The sequence below is a fragment of the Cynara cardunculus genome (assembly GCF_001531365.2).
Source record: "Cynara cardunculus var. scolymus isolate 2C chromosome LG 3, CcrdV1, whole genome shotgun sequence".
In the NCBI taxonomy this organism is placed as follows: domain Eukaryota; kingdom Viridiplantae; phylum Streptophyta; class Magnoliopsida; order Asterales; family Asteraceae; genus Cynara; species Cynara cardunculus.
This window is the reverse complement of record NC_037530.1, coordinates 2581150-2601677: the sequence shown is the minus strand read 5'-3', so window position 1 is coordinate 2601677 and position 20528 is coordinate 2581150. Positions and strand designations below refer to the sequence as shown.

Below are 20528 nucleotides of genomic sequence, written 5' to 3'. Positions count from 1 at the left end.
AACGAACAAAAACCGAAGTAGAAAAAACATATCTTTTTCAGTTTGGGTAACCAAAAACACGCAATTCGTTGATCACTTTTTCGGTTTAATTATTCAGTTTCGGTTTTTGTTTTTAGTGTGCACGTCATCACAAATAAATCTTTTGTTTCATATATCTACCTTCGCTATAATATACAAGTGCACATTTCTACAATATACATGTGCAACAGTCGAATTTGGGCAGGCCTTAAATATGTACAAAATCAAGGGGAGACTTGAATGGTAAATACACCAGCAATGCGGGAAAAAAGACGGAAAAAACGAACACTTTAAGCTTATGCTCATACTGTTCTGGTTATGCACAATCGTCGGTTTTTCGATCTGAAACAGGAAGGGAAGAAGGAGATGGGGGTGCCCTGATCATGATGCTCTGGATGAATGCTATCATCTGCAAATCAACAAATTCGAACTTTAATCCTTACAATGGAACATGCTAAGAGGCTGTTTAGTGTTTATTTGTAGCTTAAGCCATAAAGGAGTGTTCCTTTACGGCTTAATTGTTAAGACATTAAGCCAAAATGACTATATAGAATAATCTAGGACCTCTCAGTTGTCCCCGTTAAGCCACCTCAAACAAATTAATACCAAAACTGCCCTAGAAATAATCCAATCCTCTTTCTTTGCCTCCCACAAACCCATTGGTCTCCTATCCCAAGTCCAAGCAACTTTACCAATACAGGGCTTAATGAAAAAACAAGGTAAACAACCCAATGTTTGGTTGGTTTTCCATTAAGTCCTTGTACGGATAAAACTCTCTATGTGGATTAATTTGTCTGTATAAATTAGGAAGGTTTTTGTTTGGGAGTGCTTTTTTATAGATGGAAGGAGTATGTTTCTTAATTGGAAATGACAGGTTTGGAAAAAACTTTGTTTTCTGCATAAAGCTCCCCCTAAAAGTCACTCTATATATCATTAAGTCAGTACCAAACAGTCATGTATAGCTGACTAAATAAGCTGCGAGTCTCATTAAGCTGCTAACAAACAGGCCAATCTTAAAGGATCATGTTGGTTCTATGGATACGGTCTGAATAGTACAAAACTATAAATTACTATTACACTCTAACTTTGAGAAGTTCCCTAATCTAAAGACAACCCATCTATTATTGAATTAAAAGACAACCCATTTAGTCATTTAGAGACTTGTTAGACAGTTAAGACTTGTTACTTTTAAGTAAGTTTTGTGAATCTAAGCAAAACCAGGTTTTTGTATTAGTTCTTGTATGGTAAAGAATAAACATTTTGTCAAATTATACATGGTTTACGAATTTAAATCGATTGCTCTGCATTTTCTTGTCAAAAGAATAGAAGATTTTGTGGCAACTGAACAAGAAATCAAGATTCCTTCTTTTAGCTAAATGTAATCAGTAAATACCGATCTGATATGCAGGGAACAGAAACAGAAAAGATCGAATGGTGAGAAAGACCATACCACCGTAAAGCCAGCACACATAAGACTAAAACCAGGAAACTGGAATGGAGCATGATCAGACAAGAATAGAGCTGTGGGGGAAAAAGAAAACAGAAAACCTTATTAGCTACAATCAAATTTAATCATGAAATAGTATAGCTTGAAGTTTTTTTTCTGACCTGTTAGAGGACTGAAAACCAATGGGGAAATAATACCGGCAAATGAGCATAGGCCTGTAATGCATCCTTGTGCCTTGCCCTGAGAAGATGGATAAAAGAAACCATCAAGAAATGATCGTACATTTCATTTATAAATGTGATGAATTACCTGCTCAGTAGGGCCAACTTGTTTGGATACTATGCTCCTTAACTGAAACAAAGCAGATGATCTTTAATCTAAAAGAAAAATGGAAGTACAAAAAAGAATAAAGTAGACATGAACTCACACTTGGTCCTGCAAAAACAGCCAGAATCTGCAAAGTCGCTGCAAGATAGACAACCTGTTTCCACACAAACTGGTTACCAAAAATTGAGACATATCGAAGAGGGTTTTCCATGCATACTGTCAAGTGTAGTTAAGATATGATTGCTTAATAGTTGAGCAGAAATACGTACCCAGGAGGTCCAAGCTACAGCATAAAGAAAAATCTGCATTCAAATCCAGTGGTCATGTTAGGAAAGCTTCTTATCCACCCGCTCCATGATGACCATTTAGGTTTAAAATCCAAATCACGCAAGGATTTGATCCAAATCACAGGATTGTTACTTTATCCAGTGCATAATGTTGAAATAAGATGTATGAGGTCTAATATTGGAACTTATTTTTTGTAAGTAAGTTGAGGTTATGGAGATTTTACTCATTTTGCCCTAAAGAACTTCATCTTTGAAGGATCAACATCTGCTTTTGGAAGGCTTATGGAATTAAATATGTGATCGTTTACTTACATGCATACAGTTGAAAGCGAGCCCGATCACAAGGAGTTTTTCTTCATTGATTACCCTAGCCAACATGGGCATGAGAATCATCTGTAGTTTTTCCATATAATGTATACATAGAAATTAGAATCTCGATAAGAATTGATACTATAATCATAATACAGGTGCGGAAAGCATACTTGAGATATGATTCCAGCAATCCCATTGATAATCAGCAAATCAGCAAACTGGTCTTTGTCAAAATGGAATTCAGCCTTCAAATAGTACTACAAAATGAAAACAAATGCAACCATTGAGTAAGTAATGATTTCACTCCAATGTAAGTCGAAATAATAATCTGATCCTCTCATAGAGAAGATCTCTATCTTTGTAAATTGAAAAGATAAACACCATCTAATTGTTGTTATAGGTGAGAGGCCTCAGGGCACCGAGGCTCCTTAGCAAAACAGTAGAGGCTGTTTCCAATACTTGAATTTCTGGCTTTCATGTAACAAAGGAGTAATCTTACTCGCAAATTGCTACCATGGTCTCATGGAGACATGGACATCGATAGCAGTACTAAATTCAGAGTTGTTATTTGAGTGAAAGAGTTTATGAAGTACCAATAATGCAGAAAATAGGCCAAGTTCACCAAGCATGCTGAAGAATGCCACAATAGCTGCTTGTGAAAATGTCCAGCTGAAATTAACATTCAAACACACAAAAACCTTTAATTCTCCTAGTTATATGTGAGACCTTGCACATATCAAACAGTTTCGTTATATTGATATACATGCAATCATCAACAGCCATTAGGGCGAACACGCATTTATGTATCTCGTTTCATACCGAATGAATGTCTTAGATTCGTAGGATGAAAAAACTGCTCACAAAACTAAGGATCGACACGCATTAGATGTTATAATTAATTTCATTTTATCGATCTTTATTATACATCATGACTCCTGACAAACAAATTATCTGAAAATGATATACCTGCTCTTCAACATGGAAATTGAATCGTGCAAAGAAGGAGTTGTACGTAAAGGTCGCCGAATCCGATTGTTGATACTCCCCTTCTCGAGAAGACATTCATCTGTTGCTTCTTCTTTTGAAGAAACAGCAATCACCGCCGCTTCCATGTTAGATTCCGGTAGGAAAATTCTCATGTAAACTACAGAAACCATTGCCACAGCCGCAGATACCTAAAATTATGGAACAACGGAATTCACACACATTCTTCGATGTAATCCAACTACGAGTAAAGAGATGTGTGTAATTACTTGGAAGACGGAGGCGGCGGATGGGAGGAAGCGAGTAAGGAGGTTGCCGAAAACGAAGGAACATGATGAGATACCGGAGAGGATTCCGAACGCCGACGCCCGCCGTTGCTCCGCTACGTTATCCGCCTGACGATTTTCCAATCAGACCGTTAAATAGTCAAACACCATCTCCAAGTCAAATCTCCCAATGATTTTAGATTGTATTTTATGAAACTCTTTTCAAAATTTTATCAATTTGATGTTTGGATTGTTTATAAAAATAATTTATTGACTTATTTCAGTGTAACATCGGTAACAAATAAACATTTTTAAATGTTTGAATAAAAAGCTTATATCGGTGTCAAACTGTTAATTATAAGTTTTTGAATAAGTTAACTCATTCTAACTTATAATAAGTTAATAAGTACTTTTGTAGAAAAACATAAATTATTTCAAATAAGCAATCCCAAACATCCCCCAAAATGTAAAAAAATTTATTTTTATTATTATTTTGTGTGATGTATTGTATTTTAATTTTTTTAGTATCTGCATCTTAGACATGGGATGACGTAAAACACACGATTTTTACACTTGAAACTTTACAATAAAATACTATGAAGGTAATCTTTACAGTATTTTTGCTGTAAAAATTCGGTTTTCCTTTACCTTCACAACATTTTGTTGTGAAGTTTTAAGTGTAAAAACCATGTCTCACACGTCTCACAAAAAACAGTTTGTCTCACGTGAACACAACCCCCTTATCTTATATAGGGTCGTTGACAGATTTTTTATTCTACGTTCGATTTAGATGGTTAATTAAAAGCAATTTTAAAAAGCAATCGAACTTTTACTAGTTAGTTAATGTAATTTTTTTGGATTAAAAGTAAGTAGATAATCAATTTTAAAAAGCGGGATAGTTTATGTATTAAAAAGTACTTAATCAATCAAAATAAAAAAAAATTAATATTTTTTTATTCAAAAAGAGAAAATACAATGGTTTTTGCATTTAAAAAAATAATTCATTAACTTAATCATTCAAAACGATAAAGTTTAATAGTTTATTCATTCAAAAAAGATAGTTCAGAGATTAAATCATTCAAAATGAAAAAGTTTGTTGGGTTTTTTTTTAAAAAAAATCTCTTTATTATATTATTAAAATATTTCATATATTTAATAAATATTATTTCTCACCTAAAAGCATTTCATTTCAAGGTTTCTTATTGGTGTAATATAATAAAAAAAAATCATTCCATTTTTTTACATCTGAAACTTTACAGCAAAACGCTATGAAGATAATCTTCGTAGCGCTTTCGCTGTGAAGGTTCGGCTTTTCTTTACTTTCACAGTTTTTTGCTGTAAAGTTTCAAATGTAAAAAATGGTTTCAAAGATCTTACAAAAATAAGTTGGTCTCGAGTAAACCAAATTGAGAAGCAAAGGGTAATATAAGCTTGAAGTTACTTACCACATAAGCAAGTGCAAGGCAGAGGACAGTCCCTTCACAAGCCATGGAAGTGAGAGTCTTGAGGACATAATATGCATAGAAGAAGTTCCTTTCTCTGCTATATGCCAATATCACTGTTTTCCAACAACCCCAATTAATAATAAGTACATCATGCTTCCTTACTTGTACCTTTGCTATTTTAACCACTATATTTTGCATTCATTTCTAATTTGGCCACCAAAGTTTGAAAAATTATCAAAGAGTCTTTGACCTAGCGGTATGTGAGTTTTTAGCTTTCTAGAAGGTCAAGGGTTCAAACATCACCAAATGTGAGAAATGTGTGTGAGTTTATTTGTTATATTCACTGATTCACAAATCAAAAACGTTTATAATCAAAACGGAAAAAAAAAAACTTTGTTTCGTTTTTATTTTGAAAAACATGAATATGGGTATCGAATAATAAGTTCTGGAACATGATTCTACATAATGAAAACGAAGAAAATAGAGATTTTAGAGACAGTAAAAAAAAGTACGACGGGTTCTTTAAAATTTCAAGAAAATAGAAAAAGTAGGAGATGAGACGTGAAATTCTTCGAATTTAGAGAACATAAAATATATATATATATATATATAATATGTATAAAGGGCTTAATCAAATGAGAATTAGATAGTTTGTGGTAATTATGAGGTCCAATATGAGTCAATCATTTTAGATAATTAATGTTATTTACTAAAATAAAACAAAAGGTAAATTAGTAAATTGAATTGATTATTCAATTACTTTAATTAGTTCAATTTACTTTAATTATTTTAATATATGTAAATATATATATATATATATATACACACACACAGGGACCAAATCCGGTGGTCTTCTCCGGCACCCACCACCACTCCGGTCATCTTGTTGGTATCACAACGGTACCACAGGTGGTATCACAACGGTATCACAATTGATATCACAACAGTCTCAAAGTTTACGTGGTGTGTTTTGGATATCAGATTGTGTATCTTGGTGTATTTTGAGTATACCATGTGGTGTTCATCGGAGGCCAGAGATAGGAGAGAGGAGAGATAAAAAAAATTAAAATACATAAAATGCCCTATAATTATGACTTTAAGTCAAATTACTAAAAATATTAGTTTTCTAATTTATCGATTGATTTGTGATTGAGATTGGATCTTACAATTATCACAAACTAATCAGTTCTTCCTTCAATGGACCCATATATATATATATATATATATATATATATAGAGAGAGAGAGAATGAGAGAGAGAGAGAGAGAGTTTGGTTATCATACAACCATTTACATTTGTACAACCAATACAACCCAATCTCAACCGTCCATTTAATTTGATGAATATGTGATTTTATAGAAGTTTTGATTGTTTGCTAATATAAAGTATTGATCATAATTAATAAACCATATTTATCTTTCATAAATATTCAAATCATAATAAATAAACTCTCGTCATTTTTATAAATATCTTAATTAATTGGGTTGTATTTTTTGTACAAATGGACATGGTTGTATTTGAAATATATCCTATATATATATCACCAACAAAAAACTTTATATTTAGAAGAAAAAACATTTTATTATATATATGAATATTTTAATAATTTAATTAATGTTGTAATTTTCAAAATTGCATGAAAAAATAACTTACTTTAACTTGATTCCTATTTTGAGTAACGTACTTTCAGAACTTTCATTTTGGTACCTAAGATGTAAAGTTTTAAATATTTAAGTATACAGGTAACCGGTTGAATCATTAACCGGTTACCATGCTGATGTGGCGAGTGATGTGGTATCTGGTTAATGTTTCAGCAAAAAAATATTGAGTTAAATATCACATCACTCGCCACATTAGTATGATAACCGGTTAATGTTTCAGCCGGTTACCTAGATAATTAAATGTTTATAACCTTACATCTTATGTATTAAAATGAAAATATGTTACCTAAAATAGGAATTAAATTAAAACAGATTACTTTTTTATATAATTTGCTTTTCTTTTTATTTAAAAAAAGTTTTAATAGATTTAAAATAGTGAGAATAGGCATCACACTTTAAGGTTACTTGTTAAGGTGGACTTCACTACATTTACACCTCCATGTCCTTGAAAGCATTAATCACAACCCATGAGTAAAAAATATAAATTATTAATTATTAAATAAATAATATTCAATAATCATTATTATTGAGATTATTATTTATTTTGACTCCTAAACAAATATTTAAATTTTATTAATTACAATATCAAATCATAATTAGTTTCAAATTGTATATATCACAATATTAGGTGATAAGAAGAGTTAAGGTGAGAAATGTAAGAATGAATATTCACTCTTGAATACAGATTAGGTTGAGGTGTACCGAATCAATCCAACGTTATTCATGGATGAGTTTGAGATTAAATGTGATCAAGGACCAAAAATCTTACTTGGTAAGAACGAGACAAGGATCAAGAGTCTTACCCGGTAAATAAAGGTGAGGACTCTTACTACGGTTAGTGCTTACCGGGTAAATAATTGCATACAATATTGTTTTTGTTGACTAAAATCTTACCTGGTAAGTAAGTGATAGTGTTGAATTTTACTAGTAAGCGCTTATCGGGTAAGTGTTTGATAAACGACCCCTTAATCACTTAAATTCAAATATAAACGATACATTTACCTGCCGGAAAAATGGTAAGCATCATCGGAAAAGTGAGAAGGAGTTTCCTTCCATAATGGTCGGAAAGATTTCCGATCAGCGGCATCAGTATCAGACTCCCCATTCCGATAATCTGATACATTTATAAAAAGTGTACAATTATATAATCAATGATGCATCAATTACACACGACAAAATTTTAATAGAATGATTGAAGTGTACCCACGATTCACAATATTTTTTTTGGAAATGTGTCCCGTGCTATACCCAGATTAGGATTGCTTGACAGTTGCTGAATGGTTTAGTGCAGAATAATTAAGAGACTCTTATGATATAGTATAAAATGAAATATAATTATTTGATAATTGTTTACAATAAAATTAGGGCGCTTAATATTAAGGGAGACCCAAGATAGAAAATCATTCAGAAGGTTTTAGAACCATTAAGAGTCAGATTTTTTTTGCCAAACAAGATTCACCTCTTAACGATCCAGATACTACCTTTTAAGGGGTTGTTTACTATCTGCTTTTGGTAAAAAGCTTTTTTTTTAAACAACAACGAGGTTTTATCGAACTTCTTATAAAAAGCTTTTACGTGGTAAGAGATATTGTCGTTTATCAAACCCTTCTTACCATTCCATGACATTGACTGAACGTTGGTCCGGTAAGTGAAGGGAATGACTCGTATTCGATCAGTGATTAACGACCCAAACCGTATTATTACCACGTTAGCGTTTACCCATTTTTTGTTGGGAAAACGCTTGTAACCATATTCGATGAAATTTGCAGCGTCGTGACTCGTGTGAAAGAAACGTTTTGCATAAATCTTACCGCTTGTTGAACACCGGTGAGGTAAATGGCAAAGGAGCATTCGTCTTCGCCAGGACAAATTGCCGCCATGCTGACGTCGGTTATCGCCGGAACCACCATGAAATTGGCAAAATTGAACAAGAAAACCGTCAAGAAAAGGTGGTTCAGCCCCCACGACGTGGTTTTCTCCGCCATTGATGGTGGTGGTGGTGGTGGTGGGTGGAGGAGGGAGGTGTGCAGGTGGTTTAAATGGCAAAGCAAAGAATGAATGCTGTGTGCAAGTCTGGGATTCTAATAAATACTTTGGATTTATAGGAGAAAAGGGAGATGTCAAAATATTGCTTTATTTTTTTGTTTTAATTATTGCATGCATTTGAAATCTTTACGCTGTGTTTTCGAAACTCATTTTACGAAGCAAACGGGGTTTATAAGACGATAAAAATGTTCAAGCGTTACATAACATTCCAGATCAATCATATCAGATATTGTGTGCTTTATCCACACACTTGGATTTATGGTTTTAAAACGCGTCTGATAGATAAAGTATTCAGTTCTTTATGAGTGCGTTTGGTACACTGGACAAAACAGGACAGGACATAAATTATTGTCCCATGTTTGCCATGACTTTCATGTGGAACAGACATGAACAAAGTGGAACAGACCTGTTCCACCCCTACCCCATAGAACATGGTGGAACAAGATGTAACAGACTTATATTTTACTGATATAATCTTAAAATAAAACTTGATTCTCTTTTTTTATATTTTATTTATTCTTTAAATTTTATTTATTGTATTTTATGTTCCTTAAATTTTCATTTTATTGTCCTTAAAATATTATTTTTATACGATTTCTATATTTTTATCAATTCATTTAATTTAGTATATATTAATAATAAAATATAATGTAGAAAAGAGATAAAGATAAAAATTGGAAACTTTTTATTTGGTGTTATTTTAATTGTTTTGATGAAAACTCTTTAATGATATATTTTGTTATAAAAAATAATTATTCTATTATAATTTAATAAATTAATTAAAATAAACAACTCATTAGGGTAAATTGGTCATTTTACTTGTTCTGTTATGTCCAATTTTATCTTACCAAAAGTTGAACAATTGTTATCTTGTCCTGTCTAGACACCAAACACACCTTATAAGGCAACATTAGTGGTCTCCCCAACCAATGTGGGATCTTACATGTTATAATAGACTACTTTATAGAACTAAAAAAATAAAACGTTCAATCTAAAGGTGTTTGTAAGAAATTTATAGGACCTCTTTCGGCCATCGTAACAAGTGTTTTAAAACATTTTAATAAAAAAAAACGTTGTATTAGTTACTTTATAGGACACTATCGGAAGAAGTGCCCTATAAAAAGACGTGTTCATAAGACACTTCTCAATAGTGTACTACGTCGTTTTGTATTAGAAGTGTTCTAATAAATTTGTTAAGACGTTCAAGAACGTCATATAAAACTATTACAATACCTTCATATAGAATGTTTTATTGTTTGGTCCTATACAATGATTTGTTGGGACATTTAGGGGTCGTTTACCAAACGCTTACCGGGTAAGTGTTTATCCACAAGAGCGATTACCTCACTTACCTTGTCGGGTAAGATACTCGGCCATCAAAATGAATCGTTGGTAAGCATCTTTACCCAGTAAGTGCTTACTGGAAAAGAGTCTTCGCTTTCACTTATTGAGTAAGATTATTGGTCTTTTGCTATATCTCTTACCCTGTAGATTCCAGATCATTGTCATGCTCATCCGAAACAATAAACACTTACCCGGTAAGCATTTGATAAACGGCCCCTTAGTTATGATATCTTGATATTTGGTTGATTTAAGTTTATTATAATATCTGAACTCGTTGTTACGAGTATTTTCAAACCAAATAAGACTCTCTGACATGAAGCGCATCAGATACTTTCTAGTAAATAACATCGAAACTCAGTGCAGACTAAAATCAAATTCTATCAAACCGTTTGTGTTATGGTGCATTGGTTAAAGTTCAAGATACGCAGTAGAAAACTCATCTTTCACATGTTTAAATCCAGACGCTGTCAAAACCCTTATAGTCATGATTCATCTGCAATGACTACAAACCAATTAATTAACCAGATAATTAATCGTTGCACTGAAGTTATTCCGGATAGTATGTAACGTTTTATTTTTCTTTGAAGATTACATAGAAAAAAATATGTGAATATTTTTCCAATTTTGCCCTTTACATAAAAATCAATAACTTTATCTTATGAGTAAGTTGATTTATTTACATCAAGGGTATTATGAGAATTTCATAGGGACCTTAATAATTAGAGGACGCGTGGGTTGCTAACTTACGGTTCAATGCGTACAAGTTTAAGTTTAACTTACAATTATCTGAACGTCGTCGTGTCAACAAATTTGTTGTGGGCCAGCTCTGGATTGTCTTTTGGGCTTCAACATGATACCTGGGGCCTGGGGGCAATATCTATAAATATATTTATTTTTAATTCACATAAATCTCTCTCTCCCTCTCTCTCTCTCTCTCTCTCTCTCTCTCTCACACATATATATATATAGATAGATTTGGGATTATATGATACAAGACTGTTTTCGTGAGACATTTAGGACACGGTTTTTACACTTGAAACTTTACAGTGTTTTTGTTGTGAATATTCGACTTTTTTTATCTTTACAACATTTTGTTGTGAAGTTTCATGTGTAAAAATCGTGTCTCACAAAAAACAAGTTTGTTTTACGTGAGTCCAACCATATATATATGTATATATATATATATATATATATATACACGCGTGTGTGTATGTATGTGTGTGTGGATCTTATTTTAATAACTTTCTAAATCGTGAGATCTTTGACAACAAGTGCATCATATGTTATTTTATATGATTTTTTTTTCTTCTATAACTAGAATTTAATGTAGCTATTTCACATGTACTCAGTTCACAATATAAACATTTCTGACATGTTTGTGAAACAAAAAACACACGTTAAATGTTTCATATTGTGAACCAAATACATATAAAACAAACACATCATTGAAACAGATATATGTTAATAACCAATACATAAAGTATTGTCTTTAAATGAGAAAAAAAATCATGTGAAACAAAACCTTAAGATAAAAGTTTTAGCATATCTCACAAATTTTAGAGTTTTCAAATAATTAAATATCTATATTAAACAATACTTAATGTTTCACTTGGTCATCCTGGAATTAGTCGTCTCGTATAGCGAGTTGGATATCCAGGTTAATAAAAAAAATTCCAAGTTTCACATTTTATCTTTCTTTTTTTTCAAATCAGATATATGTTCCATGCAATAAAAGATAAAGCATGATGCTCACAATTTCTTGGATTAGAAAAAAGGCAAATCATCGAACTCGGCTAGTTGTCTGTCACGAGCTCAAATGATTCAGAATTAGGTTTTTGAAGTCGATTGAATGTGACAAATACCATAAATCGATTTTCGCAAAACATATATAGATGTGTTCTTATGTTGGTTTCTAAAAAACCTACAAGCTACGTAACATATTATATACTGGTCGTTACATTTTAAGATTGAAAACTGTTAAAATTCATCTGTTTTGCAGCACAGATCGAGTAACCTCGAGCCTAAATTCCCATTTTCCTAAATCATCGTTAACATGCTAGCATGTTGCCAATGTTTAGATACACATGTGGTTGCTTTTGGTATGAGTGATATGATAACTAATCAATAACGGGTTTTTTAGGTTTTAAAAGAAATCAAATCTTAACGTGAATAATTGATGTGATCAAAACTGTTTTCGCTCTTTATTGATTTTTTTTTATTAATCTGGATATCCAACCCGTTATTCGAGCCGACTAATCCCAGGGCTACCACCTGCTTTGCAGATAGCCCAGAGTCACCGCATTTGAACCTCCATGGCCACAAGGGGATTTTTAATTCTCATTGGATTTAAACCTGGGACCTCATGATACTTTTGACTTTTGGAGTCAAGCTCAAACCAATCAGGCACCACCCTTGTGGTTCTCTTTATTGATTTTACATCTTGCTAATATAGTAGATAAATATAGTGGAAGCGATATTCTCGTCCAATGCGTGCTCTGGCTTGAGATTTTTATTGAGATGCATTCAGTGCTCATCTCGAGATTTTTGTTGAGCAGATGCACTTTTAAGGTGGATCGGAAGTTTGCAATATCGCTCGATATGTTTTTAGACAAATTCCATCGTTTTGCCCCTTTTTTTACGTTTTTGGTTGATTTTCGAGATATTCTTTCGATTTTTTGTTGATTTAGAAGAGGAAATGATCAAGGAATACGCGGAGACACATCTATAAAACCTTCGTATAGGAATTCACGAAACCCTAACAAACAATACGAAGTGAAGGGCTAAAATCACTTATTTTGGCTTTTTTACCCCCTCCGCAAGGTTCGTCCACGGAGGATGAGCCAGGGCCTAAGACAAAAAACTGACATAGATGTTATGGGTATAAATTTGAACCAAGAGACCTCGTCGGTGAAGTAATACACCGCACCTACGGTCCAACCAATTGGAAGATAAACGATTTTTTGTTTGATATTTCATGTATATTATAATATCCTGGAATACCATCAAAATTCAACGCCGTGCACCATTCATACTCCGGAAAAATCCTACTTGCGAAAATCGGTGTAAACGAATACGTACATGAGACCCTATTGAGGCCTTCATAGGTCCGCCCTTGAACACACCAGAACGACAATTATTTTATATTTTTATGCTTTCAAATATAAAATCAATTATTTCCAAGTATGTATGTGTGTGTGGAGGTTCAAACGAGAACACCTTCATTTTACGAGAACTCGAGAATACTCTTATCACATGTGATAATATACATGAGGGACCTGGTGATGTGCAAACGACGTGTCCTGCGACTTAGATCACACCAAAGGTTGTTTACGTCTATGATTTAGTGTCACATATGTTAGTCTTGATGAATTATAGTATCAAATCAATAACACCTTTATCACATGTGATAATGCATGAGAAGAGACTTAATGATGTAACGACGACTTGGACAAAAATCTAGATATATTGTTATTTAAAAACCACAACTTTTATTTGCTTGATGAATATTGCTTTCGTGAATTTCTATTGTGGTGGAAATCTATGACCCTTTTGTTTGTATGTATGTGTGCGTGTATCTATATATTAACACATAAATATGATATTTTATTTGACTAAAATTTTATTTAAAAACCATAAATTAATTAACTTGCCAAATATTTAAGTAGAATATGCCATATTCCTAAAAGTTAAGCGGTTCAAACTTCACCAAAAGTGAACATGATCTGTAAGTTTATTTGTTACATTTTCCGTATATAAATATTATATACTTAAAAAAATATGCCATATTCCAACTATCAAAATCCTATCATTCTATTTTGTAGATTATTATTATTATTATCATTGATATATCAATATCTTCTATAAATAATAGTTGAGCATTTTTTTTTTTGAATTATATAATATTTGTATACGGCAAATGCAACAAATAAACTTACACACCCTTCTCACATTTGGTAAGGTTTGAACCTCTGACCTCGTAGGAGACCAGAGACTACGATACTGTTAGACCAAAGGCCTTTTGGTAGTTGAGCGAGCTTATTGGTCTAACAATGAGGACTTAGAACCGATGGGCCAATTCTTTCTAGGTTCAGTTTCGTTCTTAATCAACCTTTGGTTAGAGGTCAAGGGGTTCTACTGTCACCAAAGTTGTGAAGTGTGTGTGAGTTTCGTTTAACATATATAAATATTGTATGTTTCAAAATATACAAGGACCTGTATAAGTAATTAAATTGGTTAGAAGGCTTAGACTAGGCCCATAATCGGTCTTTGAAAGCCCGATCTTTCTAGGTCGGTCTCCGTTAGAGATGGCCAAAAACCGGTCTCGGTCCCAATCGGTCCTAACTTTTTCATAACCGGCCATAATCGGTCCCGGCGTAACCGGTCCCGGTCGAAAATGATAGGACCGGTCAAGGTACTTCATAACCGGTTATGGGCCGCCGGTCCCGGTCCCGGTCCCAATCAGTCCTAACCAGTCCTTGCATTAAAAAATAAGATTCTTATTTTTATTTTTTTAATGATATATATTTTTAATACATTATAAAATTTACAATTGGGTCACTCAAATACACTTTAAAAATGCGTTTTAATATAATAAAAATTACGTTTTCTTATAAAAATACATTATAAAATTATTTAAAAATACATTTATTTATAAAATTACTTGAATTTTCGGGCCGGGCCGGGCAGGGCTGGTTCATAGTCGGTCCCATAACCGGTCCCGGTCCCACGACACTACCAAAAACCTCAACCGGTGCCGGTTTCGGTCCCATAACCGGTCCTCCGGCGGTCCCGGGCCGGGCCAGGCCGATTTGGCATCTCTAGTCTCCGTTCCATGTTCTGTCCAATTCCAAAGTTTAGGCATTTTCTATCTCTAATTAAACAGTATTGTCGAACTAAATTTTTATATGTTCATATGTGTTTAGAGTAAGAGGTTGTTTGACAATTGTTGAATGGTTTGATGCGGAATGATTAAGTGGTTAGAATGATTAAGTGACTCTCATGATATAGTGTAAAATGAAATATAATTGTTCAGTATTTGTTTACAACAGAATTATGGTGCTGAATGGTTAAAGGAGACTCATGATACAAATTCATTCAGAGGGTTTTAAAATCATTAAGAGACATATTTTTTTTTCTGTCAAACAAAATTCACCTCTTAATGATTCAGAGTCTGCTTCTTAATAAAACTATTAAAAGATAAACTAACACCCTTACACTGTAATGGAAATCAACAAAGAGTTTATGCAAAAAAAAATTATAAAATAAATTAATAAATTCTTGGGTTTGTAAATAATAAAACAAAGTGTAGAAATAGTTGTATACTAAAAGTATTAGAAGTTTTTGTCATTTTGTAAATGCTTTAAAACAACAACTAAAACTCAATCAAGTTACGTGGTTTATTCTTAGGAGCCATTTATCAAACACTTATCTGGGTAAGCGTTTACTAAGTCACATTACCTCACTGGATAAATATAATGAGGACTAAGAATCTTACCCGGTAAGAGCGAGACAAAGACCAGGAGTCTTACCCGGTAAGTGAAGACGACGACTCTTACCACGGTAAGCGCTTACAGGGTGAATTGTTATATACAATGTCGTTTTGATTGACTAAAATCTTACCCTGTAAGTAAATAATAGTGTTAAATTTTACCGACAAGCACTTACCGGATAAGTGTTTGGTAAACGGCCCCTTAATCTAGTTAGGATTACAAAAATAATTTTGTAAAATATATATTTATAAAATTTATCATTTTATAATGATATAAATATGATTTTGTGAAAATCATTTTATAAAAAAAATAACGCTCAAATTTTATGAAAATAAGTGTTATAGAAATGATAGGTAAAACCGATCGGAGTTGAAATATCTAGCATGAAACAATCGTATTTCCAGATGCCATTTGAATATTCTTGTTCAGTTGTGTCTTCTCATATTTGATCATTAAGTTGAAGTTGACACGGTTTCTCGAGATGACAACATATCCTTTCATAACTTATATATATATATATATATGTATGTACATACATATTGACAAAAGATCGTATGAGAAGTAGAGTTTAGGTGAGACGTATAAAAAGAATCTGGACCCTGATCACCTTTAATCTCAAACTCACCCATGAATCACACTTGATACGGGGATTGATCTGGTGCATCTCATCATAATGTGCATCCAATGGTGGATATCCCTCACCGGAATCAAACCCTATTATATATATATATATATATATATATATATAGGTGGAGGTTCAAACGAGAATCCTTGTGATTTATGAGAACGCGAGAACAACCCAATAACCTCAAATTTTTTTAATTAATAAATTAATTTTTATTATATATAAATAATTTAATAAGGACAATAATGTAATTAAGTAATTTTTATAATTTTTATTTTAATTAACCATAATTATCTTTTCACGTTCCACGTTTTACTCTTGGTAGTTTTCTTCTTCTCCTTTGTTCATGCTTCTTGTCCTTCTAGTTCATGATAATCTCCAGATAGTCGATGGCTTAATATCTTTTCTTCATATCACACCCTTATACATAAGTATCACACTCATATCACATGATTATCACACTCATATTACATGATTACACCAAATATTTAACTTATCAACCAAAACGATAACTCAAGTGATGTATAACAGTGATTATCACACCCCTATCACATGATTATCACACTCAAATCACATGATGACACCAAAATTTTAAYTTATCAACCAAAACGTTAACCCAAGTGATGTATAATGATGATTATCACACCCCTATCACATGATTACACCAAAATTTTAACTTATCAACCAAAACGATAACCCAAGTGATGTATAATGGTGATTATCACTCCCCTATCACATGATTATCACACCCATATCACATGATTATCACACCTAGTATAATCCTAACCTATCGAAACCATTCGAAATCATTGTGATAGTGTCTAACATAACCAATTGAAACCATGATGAAATCGAGTGACATTGATATCACATGAGTATCACAACTAATCGATTAAAAACTTATTCAAAACGAGTAATTTTGAAATATACCTTGAATTTGTACGCTTGTTGCATGCAATGACTTCTCGATTAGGGTTCTTGGTCGATTAGGATTGCGTGTTCTTGGTTGATCACCGTCGATCAATGTTTGCTTCCGTCGGTTGTTTTTGCGATTTGAAGTTATGAGTCTCCTTGAATTTATAACCGTTTACTAGATAATGATAAGGCTAATGATAATAATGATCGTGTTTAAAAGATAATGATCGTGTTTAAAAGATTTAATTATATCATTTCCATTATTACCCTTTTAATTTTAAATTTTTTTGAATCTTTTTCAATTTTAATTTTAATTTTAATTTTAAAAATCTTTTAATTTTATTTTTTATCACAATATGTGGTTATTGGGTTGTTCTCGCGTTCTTGTAAATCACAGGGGTTCTCGTTTGAACCCTTCCCTATATATATATATATGTGTGTGTGTGTGTGTGTTAGCGAAGGATCATGTACTGAAAATGAGAGTTAAGATGAGAACTATAAGAATACATTTTTTGTCCATTTATCATTTTTAATCTCAAAGTTGTAATCATCAAAACAATTATAAAGATGTGACAGATTTGCACTAACAGTTTTGATTTCAATTATCACAATAAAAATCCATTAGGTTTTGTAATATTTAGCCTTTTGCCTAGGGGTGCTCAAAAAACCGATCAACCCGATCAACTCAATTAAACCCAACATGAAATAACTCAACCCAATGTCTAATCAAGTTGTAAATTTTTTCAAACCATAGGTCTTAGGTTGAAATTGGTTTACTATTATTTGAACTCAACCCAACCCGATGAACCTGATATCCTTGTATTTATTGGATTTAATATGATTATGGAGTTTCTATTAATATATACATTAGACAATTATACTATCACGTACCCTCTTCATATACACATATTTTCAATCTATTCTCCATCTCCATATAACTCATTCGCATATATGTTCAGTAACTGTGAACATGTATATGTAAATTGAGAAATTAATTGAATGTGATATACATAAGATTTAAGAAGTATGAATAAGTTGTATCAAATGGTTGATGATGAAAAATAAACTATGAGTAGATAAATAACATATTCAAAGTTAGAAGAATATTGTAATGTATGAAAGTATCAACCCGACCAACCCGTACAATTTAAGTTGGTTTGGGTTGAGTTGGATTAAGATTTTTCTGTTAGCCTCAACCACAGAGTAGGCTAAAAAATTCTCTCACATTGGTGTCCTTGAAGACCAATGACGAACCTAGGGTTTTGCGGTGGCACATGCTATTGGTTCGTTTCTCCATCGTAATTTCAAAAACATAGGGTCGTGAAAAGTTATCACCGTATCAATTTGTTGTGTGCTACCGTATATATTTGGTAGAGTTAGTTTGCAAAGTTTTTCTTGCATCCCAAACCCAAATTTGAATCTTGTTAGTGTCATTTTCTTTGCTTTTTAACTTTTAATTTTGAGATTTATTATATTTCTGGAAAAAAAAATGCAATAAAAGACTTGAACATAAGACCTTTAGCTGCAATTAATTCATCAAATTACCAATTCTAATTTTGTGACAAATATTCTTATATTTGTTTTACATAGTCAAATGGTACCATCGTTTGAAAAAAAAAATCTAGGTACATCCCTATTAAAAGCTGGTTTTGTATGGGATCGATTGCAGTTGACAGTTAACTACTTTTCGTCTAATGAGTTGTTTATTTACCTCTTAATAGTTTCATTAATAGGTAACATCTGAATCGTTAAGATGTGAATCTTGTTTGACAAAAAAAAATAGTCTGTTTATTAATGATTTTAAAACCTTTTGAACGGTTTTGCATTTTGGGCTTCCCTTAACCATTCAACGCCCTAATTTCATTATAAATGATTAACAAATAATTATATTTTATTTCACACTATATCTCTTAATCATTCTGACCACTTAATTATTTTTTAGTCAATTAAATTTTATAAAAAATAAAATAAAAATCAAAGTGAATGGTGGATATTGGTGGATGAGCTTCAAACCAAACGAGTGGTTCCCTTCTTTCCTCACTTGATTTTAACACCTCCTTCCACCTCTTTTTCAACCCCATATCTTCTCCTCCCACTCCCACCACCACCACCACCACCACCACCGTCCGGCCACCGCCATCAATGGCTGCCTTCACAAACCTCATCGTTAAACCCCTTCAAAACCTTTCCTCCACAACCAAACTCCATACTTTCTCTTCTCCTTACAACCCTAATAAACTCCTCTCTTTCTTCCTCACCAAACCCAAGACCCTCCGACCACTCTCCATCACAAGAGCCACCGCCGGCGCTGCGACCTCCAGCGTCGAGAAAGACAGCAACGACGGTGGTGCATCTGCCAAAAAACAAGACGCCGCCGACGACGACGACGACAAAGTAAAGCACATCCACACAGTGGCGGAGTTCGAGGAGGCGTTACGTGAAGCGAAACAGAAGCTGGTGGTGGTTGAATTCGCCGCCCGTCACAGTAAACAGAGCAGCAATATGTATCCATTCATGGTGAACCTTAGCCGGACATGCAACGACGTCGTCTTCTTGCTGGTGTTGGGAGATGAATCCGATGAGACACGTGAGCTTTTCCGGCGAGAGAAGATCGAAAAAGTACCTCATTTTAGCTTCTATAAAGGCATGGAGAAGATCCACGACGAAGAAGGGATTGGGCCGGATATGTTGATGGGTGATGTTTTGTACTACGGCGACAACCACTCCGGCGTCGTAAGTTTTCCGATCATCTACTGGTTTAATATAATTAAGTAAAAGATGCAGTTAGGGTTTAATAAAAGTCAACCACATGCACACTAGTGGTGGATAAAATTAATTATAAATAAAATATAATTATAATTATAATCTATGTTATGGGGAGATTGATATTGTTTATTTAAAACAACTTATATTTTTTTAATAAAAGTATTTATTAATTTATTATAAATTAAAATGATTTAAATTTTTCAAAAACTTTTTATTATTGGTTTGTCGTCGGTATAAGTTGTTTATCCAAACACTCATAAATGTTTATTACCGGTACCATATCGAAATATGTCAATAAGTTGTTTTTATAAACAATCTCAAACACCCCCTATATTATAAAACATTTGACAATAACTTTTAAAAACTATTTTTTATGTATGAACTATCTATACTATATTATAATGCATTTGGCTAAAACTCTTAAAAACTCTTAAACTCTTAAAACTCTTAAACCCGTTCATCCCTAAACAATTTCATCCCTATCCGATTTCATCCCATAATTGAATTCGTGTAACTAACTGCAGATAAACACAATCAAATACAGGATAATCTATACTATATTATAATGCATTTGGCTAAAACTCTTAAAAACTCTT

General features: G+C 32.8%; 2 protein-coding genes across 2 annotated transcripts in view; one reads left to right on the top strand and one right to left on the bottom strand.

Moving 5' to 3' along the window:
- Positions 1–174: 174 nt before the first annotated feature.
- Positions 175–8732, bottom strand: LOC112510062 (hippocampus abundant transcript-like protein 1). The gene is made up of 14 exons (XM_025115338.1): positions 8559–8732; positions 7750–7861; positions 5087–5199; positions 3645–3770; positions 3358–3566; positions 2985–3060; positions 2562–2648; positions 2392–2472; positions 2062–2094; positions 1893–1946; positions 1775–1816; positions 1627–1705; positions 1469–1539; positions 175–427 (listed from the first exon to the last, which is right to left on the bottom strand). The coding sequence occupies exons 1-14, from the start codon at positions 8730–8732 to the stop codon at positions 335–337; spliced, it is 1350 nt and encodes a 449-aa protein (XP_024971106.1). The 3' UTR covers positions 175–334.
- A 10434-nt stretch (positions 8733–19166) lies between these two features.
- The window catches only part of LOC112509869 (thioredoxin-like protein CDSP32, chloroplastic), a 5781-nt gene continuing 4419 nt past the window's right edge, over positions 19167–20528 (top strand). Inside the window, 2 exon segments of the mRNA XM_025115065.1 lie at positions 19167–19198; positions 19200–19899. Of these exon segments, the coding sequence (XP_024970833.1) occupies positions 19167–19198; positions 19200–19899 (732 nt within the window).